Here is a 22,219-nt window from a genome sequence, read left to right as displayed (position 1 = left end):
CACCCACAGTGGAGGCATCCACCTCCACAAGGAAAGGACAACTGAGATCAGGCTGACGAAGAATTGGGGCAGTTGTAAAAGCTCTTTTTAAAGAAGAAAAGGCCTCCAAGGCCCTTAAGGACCACTTGGCTGGATCTGCTTCTTTTCTAGTTAAAGCGGTAATGGGAGCAATGATGGAAGAGTAATTCTTGTTAAATTTTCTGCAGAAGTTGGCAAAACCAAGAAAACGTTGAACCCTCTTTAGAGTGGTTGGTAACGACCAATCCCAAATCGCTTGGACCTTAGCCGGATCCATCCGTAACTCCTCTCCTGAGATAATGTAGCCGAGAAACGGGAATGAGGACTCTTCAAAGGTACATTTCTCCAGCTTGCAAAACAATTTATTCCTCCTCAGACGCTCAAGAACTTTCTTGACCTGAACGCTATGGATCTTGAGAGCTCTGGAAAACATTAAAATGTCATCCAAGTATACCACCAAACAGTTGAAAAGAAGATCCCTGAAAATCTAATTTACGAAGTTTTGGAAGACCGCTGGGGCATTACACAAGCCGAAGGGCATTACTAGGTATTCGTAATGCCCATCTCGGGTATTAAATGTGGTCTTCCATTCATCTCCTGAGCGGAGGCATATTCAATTATAAGCTCCCCGCAGATCCAACTTGGTAAACACTGTGGCTCCCTTTACTCGGTCAAATAACTCTGGGATCAGTGGCAAGGGGTATCTGTTCTTAACTGTAATCTCATTAAGACCCCTGTAGTCGATACAAGGTCGTAAACCTCCGTCTTTCTTTTTAACAAAAAAGAGCCCTGCCCCAGCCAGAGAGATAGAAGGCCGAATAAACCCCTTATCCAAATTCTCCTGAATATATTCGGACAATGCTCGCGTCTCTGGGAGAGATAGGGGATAAGACCGACCTCGGAGAGGGGTCTTGCCAGATATCAGGTCGATAGGACAGTCCCAGCTTCGATGCAGAGGTAAAGTGTCGGCTCCTTGTGTCGACTAACGCAGGGATGGGAAGGGATGATGAAGGAAGCGCCAAACAAGTGAGAAGAACAGATTCTTTCCGGGTGAGTAATTCTATGGGATCTCCTAGCTTAACCTCTCCGGTACAAGCTAGGAGCGGGCATTTCCCGGACGTTGACTGCAGAACTTAACAAAGTGATCCGATGCGCCACAATACATACATAGATAGATTTCCTTGTCTCTGGTGTTCCTCATTGGAAAGCCGTGAACGATTGATCTGCATGGGTTCCTCCGTTATTGGAGAAGATGGTCGGGGTGGAGGATAGACCCGTGGCTTGGGTCGGTCTGACTTTGCTTTCTCCAAGCAGCGTTCTCTGTACCTTAGATCCAGTTTGTTGCATAAAGAAATTAACCTATCCAGTTTATCAGGAACGTCCTGAGTTACCAGGTCATCCTTGATCTTATCGGAAAGACCGTTCCAGAAAGCTGCGATAAGTGCTTCTTCGTTCCAGCCTAGTTCTGAGGAAAGGCTACGGAATTGAATCACATACTGGCTGACGGGCCGAGTCCCCTGACGTAAACGCAGGATCTCCAATGAGGCGGAAGTGGTTCTGCTCAGCTCATCGAAAATCTTACGAAACGTTGACACAAATTCCGAATAGTTTTGAGAGGACGGGATCTGCTCTTTCCCACAAGGGTGAAGCCCATTCCAAAGCCTGATTAGAAGGGAAATTATATACGCTATCTTGGTCCGGGCAGATGGAAAGTTGTCAGTCTGCAATTCAAACTGGATTTCACACTGGTTAAGAAACCCGCGGCATTGTTTTGGATTCCCATCGAATTTACTAGGCGATGGCAGATGCAATCGAGGCAGTGGGATTGGCACAGCTGGAGTTGCAGCTGGGGGTGCAACTATGGGAGCAGGCATGGACACTTGGGGTGCTGCCATAGCTGCATGGAGAGAATCAAGGCGATCTGACATACTTTGCATGAACTGCACAATTTGAGATTGTATGGCCTCCTGTTTGCTCAGACGTGACAGAATATCCGCGGTAGCATCGCCTCCTGAAGCCTGATCACCCGTCGGATCCATGGGGCCAGTGCTTACTGTCATGCTCAGCTGGAAATGAGGATCCGGCGACGGAGGTTTGCCTGAGGAAACGGGCACTTGCGAGGGAAGAAGACGAGGTGGCTTGATGTAATTCCTACTCATGGGTCAGGAGCAATGGAAGTAGAGACTACCAAGATGGGATGATCACTGTAAATAATGAACTGCGGGTGGTAATCTGTGACTTGGAAAACTGAAGACTGTGAGCTGTGGCTAGAATAACGAGGCTGAAGAACACTTGAAGATAATGAACTGTGGTTTGAAAGATGAAGTTGAAGAACGCTGAAGATGAAGGACTGTGAACGGTGAGCTGTGGCTTGGATAACGAGGCTGAAGAGCACGGTAACTGTAGACGACCAAGATCCTTGAAGAATCAGGATTACCGAGTACGCCCCTTTCAGATGGTATCAGGTTAGGGACGGCGGGACTGCTGCAATCAGAAAGACCGAGGCAGAGCAAAGCTGGAGAGTAACCAAGGTACCGAAGTAACCTGGGAGCACAGGGCTGAAGATCCTACATCTAAGTAGTAACTTGAAGCATTGGCACTCATAACCTGAGCTAGCCCCCTTTTAAGAGGAGAGATCTCCCTGGATTAGCTGGACAGAATGAGCCTGTGCAAATCTTTGGTCTCCAATATGGTGGCCCCTGTGCAGCAGACACATTTTAGTGTTTTACACCAGAACTCCCCCTGGCCTCTCCGGAAGCTGCTCCCTAGTGTCAGCAAGCCAGCTGCAGCAGCCTCCGGCTACTACGAGCGGACACGCCACAGTAACCCCTCGCCGCCGCACATGGACCCGTCACAGCAGCCCAGCACCGCCGCGGTGCCGATTGCATGGTAAGGCTTTGGGACGTGACACCCCACAATTCACAATTGCCCTGCACATCTCCACTGCCAATACTGGAGTACCACTTCATGTGTGGCATCAGCTCTGCTGCCCGGACCTGCACACTGACCGCAGCTACATGAGCTACCCTGCCAGGTCCCAGCTCAGCATGCTGCTGCCTCCTGAGATGTATGCCCAGACAACCCATGAAGTGCACCATGCCTGCCGAGACCACGACCACAAGCTTTCCTGGCTGTGTGCTGCTGAAAGTGGACACAGAGGAGCTGGCAATCACAGCGATGAATATCTCCCCTGACAGCTGCTTCCACAAGTGCAGACCTTCCCCTCCAGGTGAGCTGAGAGCCGAAGGGGAGAGGGTAGGGTCCAGGTCGTGGCTGCCATCTTGCCATCCGCATGTTGGCCTTGCTGCTGAGGGGCCACCATTTTGCGCCCATTCCCCTGCTCAAATGCTTCCCTGCTCCTGCGCTCTATTTGTGGCCAGATTCCCCATACCTTCACTGCACGGGACAGAGAGCGGCACTGGCCGTGCTGGTGGGATGCATAATGATGTTGGACAAAAGGGTTCTTAACACCGCAGCAGGCCTTCTCATATATGCTCCCACTGTTTAGTTTGGACATTTTGTATTGCTGGACTCGCCTCTATCCCCCCCACTGTAGTTTGTACACATGATCTGGTATGTTACTTTATGCCAGTGTTCGTTCTTCCATTTGCATCATTGTTCTCTTTTAAGCAAAAGCTAATTTCTTCCTGTTGTATTTTTGCTTTCTCTGGTTCTTGGCTCCTTCTGTGGCTTATCTCCCACAGTGTAACATTCGTAGTGCGCCCACCATGGCTGACTCTCCTGGTACACTTCATGAGCGGGGTATATAATCCTGTAGAAATTATTAATCAAAATGTCATGTGATTTTTGCTGTCCTGCGATCAGATAGTCGCGGCCTACTGGGGGAGTGTATTTTCGCAGTGCAGGTGTGCGAACACATGTGTAGCAGAGCTGCACAATCTGATTTTGTGCAGTCTCTGTGCAGCCCAGGACTTACTCAGCCGCTGCGATCATTTCAGCCTGTCCAGGACCGGATTTGACGTCAGACACCCTCCCTTCCAATGCTAGAACACTCCTGCGTTTTTCCAAACACTCCCTGAAAACGGTCAGTTGCCACCCACAAAAGCCCTCTTCTTGTTGATCGACTGTGCGATCGATCTTTTCGCACCATCCTGTTGCTATGCACCAATGCCCGGTGCAGTCGTCCGACATGCCTGCGCATTGCGGTGCATACACATGTGCAGTTCGGACCTGATCGCAGGCTATGAGAAAACGCAGCCTAGCAATCAGGTCTGAATTACCCCCTAGGTACAGAGACCATTTACTTGGTCTGAATGTTTCAAATTGGACAAGGGTCTATACAGTACCTGTTGTGGGAGGAGTTGCAGGTACAGATTCTAGGGCGGATTCATAGTGAGTGCTACACCAGTATCTGTGTAGAATTGCTCTGTGCAATGCCCAGAAAGCAGATGCATCCGTATGCACATATGCGGATTTGCTTGATTCTGGTACTTACACCCTGCAGAGACGGAACAAGGAAGGGATGTTCCTATATAGCCTTTGCACTTTAAGGGTATATTTGCATAGTTGTGAACACAATGGATTGTTACTCAGATCCATATATACCTGTAGGCCTGGAAAACTGTGTTTGCTGGCGTTCATGGGCCATGGCAATATTGGATCATGATGCTGACAGTTGCAAGTCCTATTGATTGTCTGGTTGCGAATGCACTACTGATGCGGTTAGTAACTTTCTTCATGACTGCGGCATACTGTATATTGAGGCTTTTTGTGCCTGTAGTGGCAAAACAATTTGTGCATTCTTTTTTTTTCTTTTTCTTTTTAGCTTAAGCCCAATTTGTGACCAACCTTTCATAAAGCCTGCTGGCAGTAAAGGTGTTTCTTCATTCAGGAAGCTGACATATCTTGGACAGGAAGGAACAGCACTATGCAATCCTATTAGGAAATTGTAGGATTCGGACATTATTTTGTTAGTTATATTAATGATTTGTCACCAACAAATCCATCAACACTAATCTCACCAGTATTGAAGAAGCCAGCTACAGTTTCATCTATATACTATTACCAATACTCCAGTACTGAACATAAAAATGTGTAAATTTAGTAGTAAAATAACTACAGGTTGAGTATCCCATATCCAAATATTCCGAAATACGGAATATTCCGAAATACAGAATTTTTTGAGTGAGATAGTGAATCCTTTGTTTTTTGATGGCTCAATGTACACAAACTTTGTTTAATACACAAAGTTATTAAAAATATTGTATTAAATGACCTTCAGGCTGTGTGTATAAGGTGTATATGAAACTTAAATGAATTGTGTGAATGTACAAACACTTTGTTTAATGCACAAAGTTATAAAAAATATTGGCTAAAATTACCTTCAGGCTGTGTGTATAAGGTGTATATGTAACATAAATGCATTCTGTGCTTAGATTTAGGTCCCATCACCATGATATCTCATTATGGTATGCAATTATTCCAAAATACAGAAAAATCCCATATCCAAAACACCTCTGGTCCCAAGCATTTTGGATAAGGGAGACTCAACCTGTATCAGAAATTATTTCTCATGTGATATGTGATAGGCATATTATGCTTATCCACCTTATTATACTTATCCTCCTGTATAAGTCCTTGCTCTCAGTTACTGACTTAACATCCAGTAGTAAATATAGTTTAGTTGAGTACAATGTTTACATTTGTGGGGTTGATGCTGTTAGGAGCAAGTGGGGCAAAGGGCTGGTGTGGAAACGCCAGGAACGGCACTTTATCTCACAAACATCTGTGAGTTCTGAACTACAGCAAGTGTAGCAAATGGCACCATATGCCAACACACTGCTAACTGAAGTGGATTTCATCAGGACTAAGATACCAATATCATGACTGAAAGTCTGTATACTCTCTGTAATTCATTTTACTATGTATGAGAGTTGATGCTTCACTATGTGTCCTGTTCTGTGTGCTTTGTTGTGTGTCGGAATTACATGCTTCACTGTGTGTCAGTGCCTATATGCCTTTTCCTAAGTATAAGTTTCTGTCCGTTCAGTGTGTAGATTCTAGTTTTCCTGCTCTAGCACATCATATTCAAGATGTAGCAGAACTGTACAGAAATCACTCGGCATGTGCCTCGTCAGTATTCCCCTAGGCTGACAGATCAAAATAAGTGATACATCTTGAAAAGTACAATGCACCCGAACAGTCACTATTTCCTCCTATTTACATTCTCTTAAATTATTTTAATTTCCTTTTTTGTTTAAATATAGGAGAAACTTCAAACACATTACAGATCTGCCCAGAGTGCAGAGGGTGGAATTCTTCATGAAAGAACTATATCATTATTAGTGAAGAAAGTGTTTTGCAAATGATATTTGTAGCTGTTATCAAAGTCATTGTTGCTTTATGTGAATTATTTTTGTTAATGGAATTGTATATGGGATGTTATTATGTATACTGTAGATGTGTGCAAAACCAAACATCCACAGCTTTTCTGTGAACACTATTTTTCTATACACACCGTGAATGATCCTATTGAAATGATCTGGTTCTTGCTCTTCGAAACATGGCATCCCTGAGCGCCGATATACTGTACTAGACCCCCTTGACTTTATATATCAGCATGATTCAGTATAGCTGTTACAGATGACAGTGTTGGCTACTAATGACACAGCTACTATCACCCCCACTCCTACAACAAACACACACACACACACACATTCTCACACGCGCACACACACACACCCTCAAAATGGGTGTATTTAAAAAAAAAAAATCCCATTTTCTATGCACTTTGTGGAGGCACTTACCTCCATAGCGTGCAGCAATCTAAACACTTATTATGGTGGCCGCAGTGGTGCAACTGCTCTGAAGCAAATACAAAAGACTTTTCATGAATTACACAGGTTCTCTAGCTGCTTAAAATAGGTGAAATGCAGGTTTGATGTCAGCCAGCCACAGAACCTGTGTAATTCAGGAGTGTTCTGGTTTAAAAGTATGGGGCCAGATGTAATGGCATGCTAGATGGCTAGAGCTCCGAGACTCTGGACGAACTTGTAAGTTTTTTTAAAGCAGCAGACGTTTCCAAGGCAAAAACGACATCATTAAAACATAAAGGCAACATCACAAACAAACACAAAAGGCAACATCATAAACCTAAAAACAAAGGATTATGGAGTTGCAACAATTTAACATTGTAGACTATTCCATACCTGACCCAAAGTAGGAAACTAAAAGAATCAAGGATGTGGTATTTGAAAGTAAACAGCCTGCAGTGAATGTTGTGAATGTAAACTATGGGAAAGGTATACAGTTATCTCTATCTGTCGTTGTTGCAGATACTTTACTATCTTAGTTCAAAAAAGAGAACGTGCAGTAAAGTGTAAAATGTAATTATTTCTCTCTCTTTACATCTCCAACTAATTTTTTTTGCTCAGAATTACAAATGATAACCTCTATTATCCAGTGGTTTAGCTGGAAGCCCCTGGAGCCCGGTGCAAATGCTGAGGCAATGGTACAGATATCCCTGCATTGCCATGTCACAGACGCCCATTTCCGCAGATATGCACCATCCTCTTGAATAATGACCCAGCTCTTGAATAGATCTCCAATGCATAACAATCCCCTGAAAGAAAATGGCTGCACTTCTGCATAATATAAATGAATGCGAGGTACTAGTATTTGAGTGCAGATTGACCCAATATAATTAATATGGAGAAACTGTTCAGTTTCTGTCCCACAACACATAATGAGGCTGATGCAGAAATCAATGTACACCTGTTGTATAGCGTTTTTGCACTGGCCATTTTTGGAAAATGAGCGCACATAAATATGGGATTGTAGAGCAAGATGCTTTCTCTGGCAGCTATAGGTATGTTGGTGCAAGCATACCCAAACACTTTAGGCATGACATGTCTTGCTGAAATCTGTAGTTCACCAGCAAATAAAAACACTTCTATTTTTCACACATTTATTATCCCATACCCACCAAAATTCAGGTGTGGGAAAATCCTTAAGGACCGATTGAATTATACTTGAGCTTTCATCAATTACAGTGGTGCACTTATATTAGGCTGATCTCCATAGAATGTGAGCAGAAATCAGACATACAGTATACTGCAAAGCTGGCGGAAGCCATTCTTCACTTGCAGGTAAATGAATCGGTACATAAGTGCGGTTATCTTAAATTTGGGGGCAGTAGCAAATTTCTCATTAGACATGTGAGGCACGTGCCCAGGGCCGGCACTTGGATGCTTGTGTTGGTACTGTCAGCCCAAAAAGTACCAGTAACTGCAAATTATTTCCACTGTACTGTACCAGATGCCATTTTGAATGGAGTGTAAACGGGTAGGACATGCACACATTGCCCAAGTAGGCTGTCCTACTACTTAGTAAATATGAAAAAAATTCATAGTGGCATTTTTTATTCTATTAAATTGGCTATCATCAAATGAGGGCTTATAGCCAATCAATAAAAATAATAAAATTAAGCAGGCAGGGGGCGGCTGTTACTGTTGTGTCTAGGGGCGTCTTCGCCCCTAAATACACCCCTGCTTGGGGGCCCAATTCCATTTTTGACTTGAGCCACGTGCTGAACATGCTAAAGCTGATGGACATTATTGCAGGTGGGACCCAACGCTGTATCTGCTATACTGTGCATTTAACAACAATATGAAAATGATTTTCTGACAATGACATGCACTTGATTGAGATACTGTAGTATGTTGATGATTCTGCTTAATGAATGTCCACATGAATCACGATGAGTAATGGGAAGCTGTAAGAGATGGCTTGTAGGATAATAAACACATCAGCTAGTAACACGCATGAGGAAAATGATGCTGGCTGAAAAAATTGTACACAATAAACAACATGTATATAAAATGCCTTAGGAACACATCACACACATGTCTGTGATATTCCAACAGTGAAATCTCACTATACCGTAGCTGGGCTTTTTAAATTCTAAATTCTAGCACACTTTAGAACAGCGCTACCTACCTGGTGATTCATGTACTGTACAGTACACTAGATCAGGCTATGGTTTTACATTAAAAATAACTCTTTGCTGTTGTCCTCCTCATAAAACACACCAAGCAATGTAAGAAAGCAACTTAAATAGGCACAGTTGCAATGCACTCAGGGGGTCATTCCGAGTTGATCGCTCGCGAGCTACTTTTTGCAACCGTGCAAACGCATAGTCGCCGCCCACTGGGGAGAGTATTTTAGCTTTGCAAGTGTGCGAATGCCTGTGCAGTCGAGCAGTACAAAAACAGTTTGTGCAGTTTCTGAGTAGGTTTGAACTTACTCAGCCGCTGCGATCACTTCAGCCTGTCCGGTCCCGGAATTGATGTCAGACACCCGCCCTGCAAACGCTTGGAAACACCTGCGTTTTTCCAACCACTCCCTGAAAACGGTCAGTTGACACCCATAAACGCCTTCTTCCTGTCAATCTTCTTGCAATCGGCTGTGCGAATGGATTCTTCGTAAAATCCATCGCCCAGCAACAATCCGCTTTGTATCCGTACTATGCGCCTGCGCATTGCGGTGCATACGCATGCGCAGTGGTGACCTGATCACTGCTGCGAAAAACAGCGTGCGATCAGGTCGGAATGACCCCCTATTTCTCTTGGAGAGGTAAAGAGCATTTATGTGTACATTGGGGGTAATTCAGAATTGATCGCAGCAGCAAATTTGTTAGCAGTTGGGCAAAACCATGTGCACTGCATGGGGGACAGATATAACATGTGCAGAGAGAGTTAGATTTGGGTGGGTTATTTTGCTTCTGTGCAGGGTAAATACTGGCTGCTTTATTTTTACACTGCAATTTAGATTTCAGTTTGAACTCACCCCACCCAAATCTAACTCTCTCTGCACATGTTATATCTGCCCCCCCCCCCCCCCCCCCCCCCCCCCCCCCGCAGTGCACATGGTTTTGCCCAGCTGCTAACAAATTTGCTGCTGCGATCAACTCTGAATTAGGCCCATACAGTAGCAGAGATGCATCCGATTTTTACTTACTGTACATGTCTTTAAGATGCTTATTTTAGGAGGAGTATCTGCGTGTCGCATCTACCTGTTGCATGTTTGAATGTTGATGAATATGGTGAACGCATTTTTCTGCTGGACATTTATATGTTAGATGTAAAGTTACACTCATGTCGATATGTTTAACTCAAAGTACATTCACAGAAATGGATGTTTTTTTTATTTTTGTTTTTTACCCAAAAGTTACATTTTTACATTTAACACCAAATCAAGCCCATAGTGTGTAACAATAGTACGTAATATTATGGACTTTTTTTTTTTTTAAATCATCTTGTTATTGAAGCATAACATAACAGCACAGTCATAGAAAAATAGCCGCCCAGCATGCTGACCAGAGCCTCCACCCCCCTTCAACAAGCAGAAATTACGAGTGATCGCAATTTCTGCTTGTTAGCAGAAATACTGGATGCCTCCTGCGGCTGCGCCCGCAGGAGACCCGCCGCCTTCTCCCTGATCACGGTGGCTGCATGTGACATCACGCCGCCACCGTGATCACACTCCCGTTCGGCCGACCCTGCCCCCCCCCCCCGTTCACGATGCACCGCCCCTGCAACGCTCCATCTCCTTCCTGGAAACGGTGCATTGCCCGTCCCCCGCGACCGCCTCTGCCTGATTGTCAGGAAGAGGCGATCGCATTTTCTGCGGCCCTCCGCAGAAAGTGTGGGCGCATGCGCAGGACAGGCGCTGCGCATGCACCCGCGGGGCAATCGTAAAAATTCCGGTTGGATTGCGATTTGCAATCCAACCTGAATTAGCCCCTTAATCAGTGACAATAGCAAAAAATCTGCAATTTGTTCAACAAATTGTGTACACTTCAACCACTTTTTCTAAAGTTTCCAGTCTAAGTAAATAAGACCTCCTCTATGGTGGAGGTCAGAGAGGATAGAACTGTGATGAGCGGGTTCGGTTTTACTCGGTTCGAACAAGTAGTTATTATAAATCAACAGCAAAAGTACAAAAGATGTATTAAACTGAATTGAGACTTGGAGAAAAAATGGAAAATTATAAATTAAAGGAATCTCAATTGTACATTCCACTTGGGTAGAAAAACACAATAGGCCTGGACATAGACCCACTGAAAAACTGCAATTTCTGAATAATAGTAAGCGGCTACAAAGGGCTAATCTAATGCATGTGACTGAGAGAGCTCTAAAGGAGTTATGCAGTTTTGTTACTGAATGATATTTTGTTGGGGTGACTTGTTTTGTCAGAGATAATTGACGACGTATTGATGTCATCAGGGATGTTGTGGATGAGACCATTCGTATTTATACCAAAAATCCACATGATAAGGAGTTATGATGATAATCATTTTCAGTAAAAGATTTAATTAACAACCGTGATTGTTTTGGGAAATCTATTCCTTGCCTCTATGGACGGCTCACTGATCGTCTTCTTATTATATATATATATATATATATAAAGTTGTAACACTGTAGGGGTGCAAGGCGCCTTTTCCTGGGGAATATGGTAGCACGCAGCAGCTGAGGAACAACACAAGTCCAGTTTCTGGTACAACTGACCCCGGCCAGTTTTATTGAAACAGAAAATAAAACAAACCCCAAAATAAAAATACCTTGCCTGTCCGGCACTAACTAAACATAAGATATTCCTAACTGTCACTAAACAAAACACAGAGTTCTTCAGTACATACTGTATAGCTTACTTGCATCAGAAAGCGTGTCTCTCACACACAGATCCCTCAGCCTTCCCAGGCAGTCTGCCCATACTAATCAGGTTAGCAGCACTATAACACACTTACACAGCTGAAACCCTGATTAGCCCTCTGTGAGGCCAAAGACCCGAACTGGGCCCAATGTCTAGAACTCGCCTTATCTCTCTCTCAGAGCCTTTACCCAGCTTTTACAGCAAACTGAAAAGGTTCAGACAAAACAAAAAGCATTTTTCCTAGAAGTTAACATTTTCTAAAACATGTAAGACAAGAACCTGGGACAAATATACCTGCCCTCAAACACTATCCCAGTGTTCTTGTCACAATATATATATATATATATATATATATATATATATATAGATAGAGTTCCCAAATGACCGGCACTCCAAACAACTTGTTAATTACCTGGGTGCCCTCCCACGGTCCAGACAGAGCAGAAACAAAGAGCAAGTTCAGGCGGCACTCCACGGATTTACAAAACCAAATAAGACAGCTACACCAGCTTGATTGTCAACGTTTCAGGTGCTATTTAATTACACCTTTCGTCAGGATACAAATAAAGAAAGTACAACATACCTTATATAGATCACCAGTGTTCAGACCCCAATCACCTTTGCCACCCTTTTCCGGTCACGGGTGCCGTCATTAAGCACGGCCATCCACAGCTGACAGGAAAACGGGTTGCCATAGCAACCCCCAACCAACCAACACGTAACCTACGTGCTCCAGACCACCCACACCCACGGAGCCCGTCCAGCGGCATCGCGTAAAGCCGCGTCTACCAATGAGCGGACGGGGGAGGCGGGGGCCCGTCGCCTAGGCAACGAAATGCTTACCAATGTGACAACAAACAGTGTGCGGAATCATGCTGGAACATAACACAGGCAATCAAAGCATATAACAATATCACATTGTGGTGCTTCGTCATGAGTACAACAACTAGGGTTAAATAAAAGGTCTGGATGCTGCAATAATCACGATATTAATGAGTCGGTTATCTAAGGAATTACGGCAACTATATATATATAGTTATAATCATTGCCAGAAATCTAATTAATGTGGTGTACTCTTTTATATTGTGTCTTACAGTGAACTTATTAAAACAGCTGATGGAGGGCAGATTTCACTGGACTGGTTTAGTAATGATGATAATAATACACTTTACCCTGATTCTGGCACAAGACCTACAATCCTTTTACTGCCTGGCCTCACAGGAACAAGCCGGGTATCTTATATCCTCCACATGATTAAACACAGTGAAGAACTTGGATACAGGTAAGGTACATTAATATGAATAAATGCATTAGCACAGGTCCAGGAGAAAATGTATGAATACATCCTTGGGTTGCACTCCAGCTTCTGCAGAAGTTTTGGGGGTCTACAGAGGAAATGAGGTCCATAGATTTATCATGAAAAAAGGGTATGGTGCATACTTATTAAGATTGATAAACATATGATAATCATAGGCAATAGGCACTGGAAAACATCTTGCAAGGCAATTGGGATGGGGTAGGTAGAATTTATATTGTGTATGTCAATAGCACTACCAAGTTACACAGCAGCTCCAGAGATTATTGAAACATCACATCAGCCCATGCCCCATACAGTATACTGCAGACTAAAAATCACTAACACAGATACACTAGGTCCGATTCATCAGAAACCAATTTGCCTGCCAGCATGTTTTTGGTGTGTGGGAGGAAACCAGCAACGGGAGAAAACCCAGGCAAACCTAGGGAGAACATAAAAACTGCGCACTGATTGGACACGCATCAGAATCAAACTCATGTCCTCTGCATCTCTGCAGAACCACGTTGTGTTCCGGGTGCAGGGGGCCAAATGTAAAATGTTCAGTCACAAGGGGGGCATCATGGCTCAACTGTATAGCACAGTTATAACATATCTGCTCAGTGTTTGTGTGCTACATGCAATAAACATGTTTTATTCCTACATTGAAAAATGGTTGCCCAGGTGTGGTTGTGCCCTTTTGGTGGATTTGCTACGAATTCTAAATGAGGCCCCTGCTGTTTAGATGTTCAAGAGGTGAGGAACATCACTGGAGCCTTCTACTGTCACTTGGTTGTGCTGATTTAAATACACTGTGGGCACTTATAGACTGGTGAAAATAGATTCAAAGAGCTTTGTTATTTCAGCAAAACAACCTGCTTTTTACATCTCCTCAGAGGTGGTTGTTATTAGGCCTTCTATACAGTACTTCCGATGAGATGCCTACTACAGCTTCCAGGAGAACTTTATAAAGCACATTTGTTGGCATGAGTTGGTCAAACTGTTTCATTGGTCACAGTTTGACCAATGTAATAGAGACATTAACATGTACATTTATGATTTACAGAAAGTCTATGTGGTCTCTTATTCCCATGATTAATGTAAGACTGGTTCCAAACTTTTTGAAATCACAGCATCCTAGAGCATCAGAATTTTTTTCATGGCACCCCTAGACCAAAAGTTTCTTAATGAGGAATTCATAAAAAATATTATTTTAAGTAAATTGTGTTTATATGACATCCTTTGGATCAGTTATGTGGTGAAGGACAGGATTCACTTCTATTTATCAACCTATTTTATTATTGAAGCCACAAGCATTGGGTTTTGCCTATTACATTGACCATAAATAATTTGAATTGGTCCTGAACCACCAACCACTGATGTAATATAATTAAGGTGTGAGTGAACATGTTTGTGGAAGAAACAGTAAAGATTTAGGTGAATGAAGGTCTCCAAAACTGTCAAGTGCCATATTTACTTTTTCCACTTTGTGCATTTCAAGCTAGGGGCCTAATTCAGATCTGATCGCAGCAGCAAATTTGTTAGCAGTTGGGCTAAGCCATGTGCACTACAGGGGGGCAGATATAACATTTGCAGAGAGAGTTAGATTTGGGTGGGGTGTGTTCAATCTGAAATCTAAATTGCAGTGTAAAAATAAAGCAGCCAATATTTACCCTGCACAGAAACAAAATAACCCACCCAAATCTAACTCTCTCTGCAAATGTTGTATCTGCCCCACCTGCAGCGCACATGGTTTTTCCCAACTGCTAACAAATTTGCTGCTGCGATCAGATCTGAATTAGACCCTAGATCTACAATCCTGCAAAAGTAGCTGCTGAGAAATGTACTGGAGAAGTTGCCAAATGTGGAATGTTGGCGTCAACCTGTGTATGCTCTCGGCAAAGCAATGGACACATTGCCAAATAATGAAATGACTCACAGAGAGTGCTATTCAAAATGTGGGGATTATAATGTTTGCTTTTTAAATTAAGAAAAACTCATTCTTGTTTACTCTCTTGCCATGGCTTAGGGCATTTTAATAGATAAGTTAGACATTTTTTTTCCATATATTTGATAATTAAAAGTGAAAAATAAGAATTGCAAACTACAATATATTGCAGAAATTGCTCATTTTTAACCGTCAGAAAATCCAATGTTAATTACAAATCTAGTATTTCTCTTACGTCCTAGAGGATGCTGGGGACTCCTTAAGGACCATGGGGTATAGACGGGCTCCGCAGGAGACATGGGCACTATAAAGAACTTTTAGTATGGGTGTGCACTGGCTCCTCCCTCTATGCCCCTCCTCCAGACCTCAGTTAGATTTTGTGCCCAGAGGAGACTGGGTGCATTACAGAGGAGCTCTCCAGAGTTTCTCTGAAAAATAATTTTGTTAGGTTTTTTATTTTCAGGGAGCACTGCTGGCAACAGGCTCTCTGCTTCGTGGGACTGAGGAGAGAGACGCAGACCTACCTAAATGATAGGATCTGCTTCTTAGGCTACTGGACACCATTAGCTCCAGAGGGAGTCGGAACGCAGGTCTCACCCCGTCGTTCGTCCCAGAGCCGCGCCGCCGCCCTCCTCGCAGAGCCGGAAGATAGAAGCCGGGTGAGTATAAGAAGAAAAGAAGACTTCAAGGCGGCAGAAGACTTCAGATCTTCACTGAGGTAAGCGTGCATTGCTCCCACACGCTACACACACAGAACAGGCACTGATGGGTACAGGGCGCAGGGGGGGCGCCCTGGGCAGCAATAAACCTCCGGACTGGCATTTCAGGGCACATTAGACTGCTGGGCAGTAAATGTAGAGATCCCCCGCCATTTTTTTTTGAAAATTACAGCGGGACCAAAGCCTGCCACTGGAGGGGGCGGAGCTTGATCCCTCAGCACTAACAGCGCCATTTTCTCCACAGAAGCTGCAGAGAAGCTGGCTCCCCGGACTCTCCCCTGCTGAACTCTGTGACGGAGGGCTGGAAAAGAGGGGGGGGGGCACAATTATTGGCGCAGTGAGTGTATAACATTGAGATATATATATAAAAGCGCTGTCTGGGTTTATTCCAGTGTCAGTTGGCGCTGGGTGTGCGCTGGCATACTCTCTCTCTGTCTCTCCAAAGGGCCTTGTTGGGGAATTGTCCCCCTATAGATATATCCCTGTGTGTGTGGGGGTGTCGGTACGTGTGTGTCGGCATGTCTGAAGCGGAAGGCTCATCCAAGGAGGAGGTGGAGCAGATGAGTGGTGTGTCTCCGTTGGCAATGCCGCGTTAAATGCTAGTGTGGCCTCATTACATAACAGACTGGACAAAGCAGAGTCCTCGGATTGGACTGGGTCACAGGGTCCTTCTGGGTCTCAAAAACGTCCCCTGTCCCCAATAGTAGACACGGATACCGACACGGATTCTGATTCCAATGTCGACTACGATGATGCTAAATTGCACCCAAGGGTGGCAAAAAGTGTTCACTGTATGATTATTGCAATAAAAGATGTTTTGCATATCACAGATGACCCCTCTGTCCCTGACACGAGGGTGCGCATGTATAAGGAAAAGAAACCTGAGGTAACCTTTCCCCCATCTCATGAGCTTAACGAGTTATTTGAAAAAGCTTGGGAAACTCCAGATAAAAAATTGCAGATTCCCAAAAGGGTTATTATGGCGTATCCTTTCCCTGCACAGGACAGAGTACGTTGGGAATCCTCTCCCAGGGTGGACAAGGCTTTAACACGCCTGTCAAAGAAGGTGGCGCTACCGTCTCCGGACACGGCAGCCCTCAAGCATCCTGCTGATCGCAGGCAGGAGACTACTTTAAAGTCTATTTATGCGCATACAGGTGCTTTGCTCAGACCGCCGATAGCATCGGCATGGGTATGTAGCGCGGTTGCAGCATGGACAGATACATTGTCAGCTGGCCTTGATCAATGGTGCAAGTAGAAAAAATGTCTTACGGGTACTGTGTGCGCGCGCCGAAGGCGCGGTCGGTAAAATGGTTGTGGCCAAATGCCACGTGGGGCGTGGCCAATGAAAATGGGGGCGTGATACACATACGGGGGGAGGGGCAGATACACATGACCCCAATAGTGCCAGATACAAGTTGCCCCACAGTGCCAGATATACATTGCTCCACAGTGCCAGATATATATTGCCCCACAGTGCCAGATACACATTGCTACACAGTGCCAGATATACATTGCCCCACAGTGCCAGATATACATTGCCCCACAGTGCCAGATATACATTGCTTCACAGTGCCAGATACACATTGCTTCACAGTGCCAGATACACATTGCTTCACAGTGCCAGATACACATTGCTTCACAGTGCCAGATACACATTGCTTCACAGTGCCAGATACACATTGCTTCACAGTGCCAGATACACATTGCTTCACAGTGCCAGATACACATTGCTTCACAGTGCCAGATACACATTGCTTCACAGTGCCAGATACACATTGCCCCACAGTGCCAGATATACAAATGCCCCCAGAGTGCCAGATATACAAATGCCCCCAGAGTGCCAGATACACATTGCTTCACAGTGCCAGATACACATTGCTTCACAGTGCCAGATACACATTGCTTCACAGTGCCAGATACACATTGCTTCACAGTGCCAGATACACATTGCTTCACAGTGCCAGATACACATTGCTTCACAGTGCCAGATACACATTGCCCCATAGTGCCAGATACACATTGCCCCATAGTGCCAGATACAAAAATGCCCCCACTGTGTCAGATCTACATTGCCCCCCAGTGCCAGATACAGAAATGCACCCACAGTGCCAGATATGCCCCCAGTGCCAGATACAGAAATGCCCCCAGTGCCAGATACACATGTCCCCCCCAGTGCCAGATATGCCCCCAGTGCCGGATACACATGTCCCCCCTTTGCCAGATATGCCCCCAGTGCCAGATATGCCCCCAGTGCCAGGTATACATGCCCCCAGTGCCAGGTATGCCCCCAGTGCCAGATACACATGTCCCCCCTTTGCCAGATATGCCCCCAGTGCCAGGTATACATGCCCCCATTGACAGATATACATGCCCCCAGTGCCAGGTATACATGCCCCCAGTGCCAGATATACATGCCCCCCAGTGCCAGGTATACATGCCCCCAGTGCCAGGTATACATGCCCCCCAGTGCCAGGTATACATGCCCCCATTGCCAGATATACATGCCCCCAGTGCCAGGTATACATGCCCCCAGTGCCAGGTATACATGCCCCCCATTGCCAGATATACATGCCCCCCAGTGCCAGGTATACATGCCCCCATTGCCAGATATACATGCCCCCAGTGCCAGGTATGCGCTCCCCTGCTCACCTCTGCTGTCTTGTGTGTGAGGGGAGGCGTCCTCAGTGTCCGGCGGGCGGCGGGTGCGGCTGTGTCTGTTCAATTCAGCGCCGATCCGTGAGCCAATAAAAGCTTGCGGTCCGGCAGCCTTGGCTGCCGGTCCGCGAGCTCTGATTGGCTCACGGGCGGCGCTGAATTAAACGAAGACACTGAGGGGCAGGAGAGGCGCAGGCTGCGCTCTCCTCCCCTCACATCAGCGGCGGTGAACGTCGGGAAGCGGCGGTGAGCAGCGGAGGGAGGGAGAGGCGAGGTGCGGCGGCCCGTCGGTGTGGGTACGGCGTACCCACGGCTAAATTCTTAAGGGTACGCCGTATCCACCCGTACCCGCACACTTGCACCACTGGCCTTGATACCCTAGACAGGGATACCATTTTATTAACCTTAGCCCACATTAAAGACACAGTCTTATATATGAGGGACGCTGAAAGAGACGTTGGGCTGCTGGGTTCCAGAGCCAATGCCATGGCGATTTCTGCGAGACGAGCTCTATGGACCCGCCAATGGACGGGCGATGCAGACTCAAAGAAGCATATGGAGGTTTTACCTTACAAGGGTGAAGTGTTGTTTGGGGAGGGGCTCGCGGACCTGGTTGCCACAGCTACCGCTGGTAAATCTACCTTTTTACCTTTTGTCCCCCAACAGCAAAAGAAAACTCCACAGTATCAGATGCAGTCCTTTCGGTCGCGTAAGTCCAGAAGAGGTCGGGGCTCCTCCTTCCTGGCCAGAGGTAAGGGCAGAGGAAAGAGAACACCTGCTTCGGCTAGTTCCCATGGGCAGAAGTCCTCCCCGGCTTCTACAAAATCCACCGCATGACGCTGGGGCTCCCCTAAGAGAGTCCGCACCAGTGGGGGCACGCCTTCGACTTTTCAGCCAGATCTGGATGCTTTCAGACGTGGATACTTGGGCGATGGAAATTGTCTCCCAAGGCTACAGGCTAGAATTCGAAGAGGTGCCCCCTCGCTGATTTTTCAAGTCGGCCTTGCCAGCTTCACTCCCGGAGAGGGAAGTCGTGTTAGCTGCAATTCAAAAGCTGTGTCAACAGCAAGTGGTGGTCAAGGTTCCCCTGGTCCAACAGGGAAAAGGGTATTATTCCACCCTGTTTGTGGTCCCGAAGCCGGATGGTTCGGTCAGACCCATTTTAAATCTAAAATCCCTAAATCTGTACTTGAAAAAGTTCAAATTCAAGATGGAATCGCTCCGTGCTGTAATATCCAGCCTGGAAGGGGGGGATTTGATGGTGTCACTAGACATAAAGGATGCATACCTTCATGTCCCCATTTACCCCCCTCATCAGGAGTACCTGAGATTCGCTGTACAGGACTGTCATTGCCAGTTTCAGACGTTGCCGTTTGGGCTTTCCACGGCCCCGAGGATTTTCACCAAGGTATTGGCGGAGATGATGGTGCTCCTGCTCAACAGGGGGTCACAATTATCCCATACTTGGACGATCTCCTGATGAAGGCGAGATCGAGAGACCAATTGCTGAAGAGCGTGTCGCTCTCCCTGAAAGTGCTGCAACAGCACGGTTGGATTCTCAATCTGCCAAAGTCACAATTGGTTCCAACGACTCGGCTGTCATTCCTAGGCATGAATCTGGACACGGAACAAAAGAGGGTTTTTCTTCCATTGGAAAAAGCCCAGGATCTCCAGAACATGGTCAGGGACCTGCTAAAACCAAAAAGAGTGTCTGTTCTTCAATGCACTCGTGTGCTGGGAAAAATGGTGGCAGCCTACGAGGCCATCCCCTTCGGCAGGTTTCATGCGAGGACTTTTCAGTGGGACCTTCTGGACAAGTGGTCCGGGTCCCATCTACAAATACATCAGAAAATATCCCTGTCCCCCATGGCCAGGGTGTCTCTCCTGTGGTGGCTGCAGAGTGCTCACCTTCTAGAGGGTCGCAGGTTCGGCATTCAGGACTGGGTTCTGGTGACCACGGACGCGAGCCTCCGAGGGTGGGGAGCAGTCACACAAGGAAGAAATTTTCAGGGATTATGGTCAAGCCAGGAGGCTTGTCTACACATCAACATACTGGAATTAAGGGCCATATACAACGGCCTACGACAAGCGGAGAATCTTCTTCGCGACCTACCGGTTCTGACTCAATCAGACAACGTCACAGCCGTGGCTCATGTAAACCGCCAAGGCGGGACAAGGAGCAGAGTGGCAATGGCGGAAGCCACCAGGATTCTTCGCTGGGCGGAAAATCACGTAAGCGCTCTGTCAGCTGTCTTCATTCCGGGAGTGGACAACTGGAAAGCAGACTTCCTCAGCAGACACTATCTCCATCCGGGAGAGTGGGGACTTCATCAGGAAGTTTTTGCAGAGATAACAAGTCGTTGGGGAATTCCTCAAGTAGACATGATGGCGTCACGCCTCAACAAGAAGCTTCGGAGGTATTGTGCCAGGTCACGGGACCCTCAGGCAGTAGCAGTAGATGCCCTAGTGACACCGTGGGTGTTTCAGTCGGTCTATGTGTTTCCTCCTCTTCCTCTCATCTCAAAAATATTGAGAATCATAAGACAAAGAAGAGTGCAGACAATACTCATTGTTCCAGATTGGCCTCGAAGGGCCTGGTACTCAGATCTTCAAGAAATGCTCACGGAAGATCCGTGGCCTCTTCCTCTCAGGGAGGACCTGTTACAGCAGGGGCCATGTGTGTTCCAAGACTTACCGCGGTTACGTTTGACGGCATGGCGGCTGAACACCGAATCCTAGCTGGGAAGGGTATTCCGGAGGAAGTCATCCCTACTCTGATGAAGGCTAGGAAGAAGGTGACAGCAAAGCACTATCGCCGTATTTGGAGGAAGTATGTATCTTGGTGTGAAGCCAAGAAGGCTCCTACGGAAGAATTCCATCTGGGTCGGTTTCTCCACTTTCTACAGACAGGAGTGGATATGGGCCTGAAGTTAGGGACGAAATCTGTACCTTAATGGAGCCTATCTATATTCTTCCAGAGGGAATTGGCTTCTCTCACAGAAGTCCAGACGTTTGTGAAGTGAGTGCTGCACATCCAGCCCCCCTTTGTGCCCCCAGTGGCACCGTGGGACCTTAACGTGGTGTTAAGTTTCCTGAAATCTCACTGGTTTGAACCTCTTCAAACAGTGGATTTAAAATTTCTCACGTGGAAGGTGGTCATGTTATTGGCCTTGGCATCTGCAAGGCGGGTGTCAGAATTGGCGGCCTTGTCCCACAAGAGCCCCTATTTGATTTTCCATGCAGATAGAGCTGAATTGAGGACACGTCCTCAATTTTTGCCTAAGGTGGTTTCTTCATTTCATATGAACCAACCTATTGTGGTGCCTGTGGCTACGAGGGACTGGGGGAACTCCAAGTCCCTGGATGTAGTCAGGGCCTTAAAGATTTATGTAGCCAGGATGGCTAGGGTTAGGAAAACAGAGACTCTGTTTGTCCTGTATGCGGCCAACAAGATTGGCGCTCCTGCTTCTAAGCAGACTATTGCTCGCTGTATCTGTAACACGATTCAGCAGGCTCATTCTACGGCTGGATTGCCGTTACCAAATTCAGTGAAGGCCCATTCCACTAGGAAGGTGGGCTCGCCTTGGGCGGCTGCCCGAGGTGTCTCTGCATTACAGCTTTGCCGAGCAGCTACTTGGTTAGGTTCAAACACTTTTGCAAAATTCTACAAGTTTGATACCCTGGCTGATGAGGACCTTGCGTTTGCTCAGTCGATGCTGCAGAGTCCTCCGCACTCTCCCGGTCTGGAGCTTTGGTATAAACCCCATGGTCCTTACGGAGTCCCCAGCATCCTCTAGGACGTAAGAGAAAATAAGATTTTAAACCTACCGGTAAATCTTTTTCTCCTAGTCCGTAGAGGATGCTGGGCGGACTAAATCTGCAAGACTTGTATATAGTTGTTGCTTACAT

The 22,219-nt window shown here is 46.1% G+C and overlaps 1 protein-coding gene across 3 annotated transcripts in view; it reads left to right on the top strand.

Annotated features, from left to right (window-relative positions):
• ABHD3 (abhydrolase domain containing 3, phospholipase) overlaps positions 1 to 22,219 on the top strand; it is a 120,078-nt gene that overhangs the window by 22,461 nt on the left and 75,398 nt on the right. For all 3 annotated transcript variants that reach the window (XM_063923576.1, XM_063923574.1, XM_063923575.1), the window contains exon 3: positions 12,788 to 12,973. In XM_063923576.1, the coding sequence (XP_063779646.1) occupies positions 12,788 to 12,973 (186 nt within the window). The remainder of the gene's footprint in view (positions 1 to 12,787; positions 12,974 to 22,219) is intronic.

The sequence above is a fragment of the Pseudophryne corroboree genome, chromosome 5, assembly GCF_028390025.1.
Source record: "Pseudophryne corroboree isolate aPseCor3 chromosome 5, aPseCor3.hap2, whole genome shotgun sequence".
Lineage (NCBI taxonomy): Eukaryota > Metazoa > Chordata > Amphibia > Anura > Myobatrachidae > Pseudophryne > Pseudophryne corroboree.
This window is presented reverse-complemented; position numbering and strand designations above follow the sequence as displayed.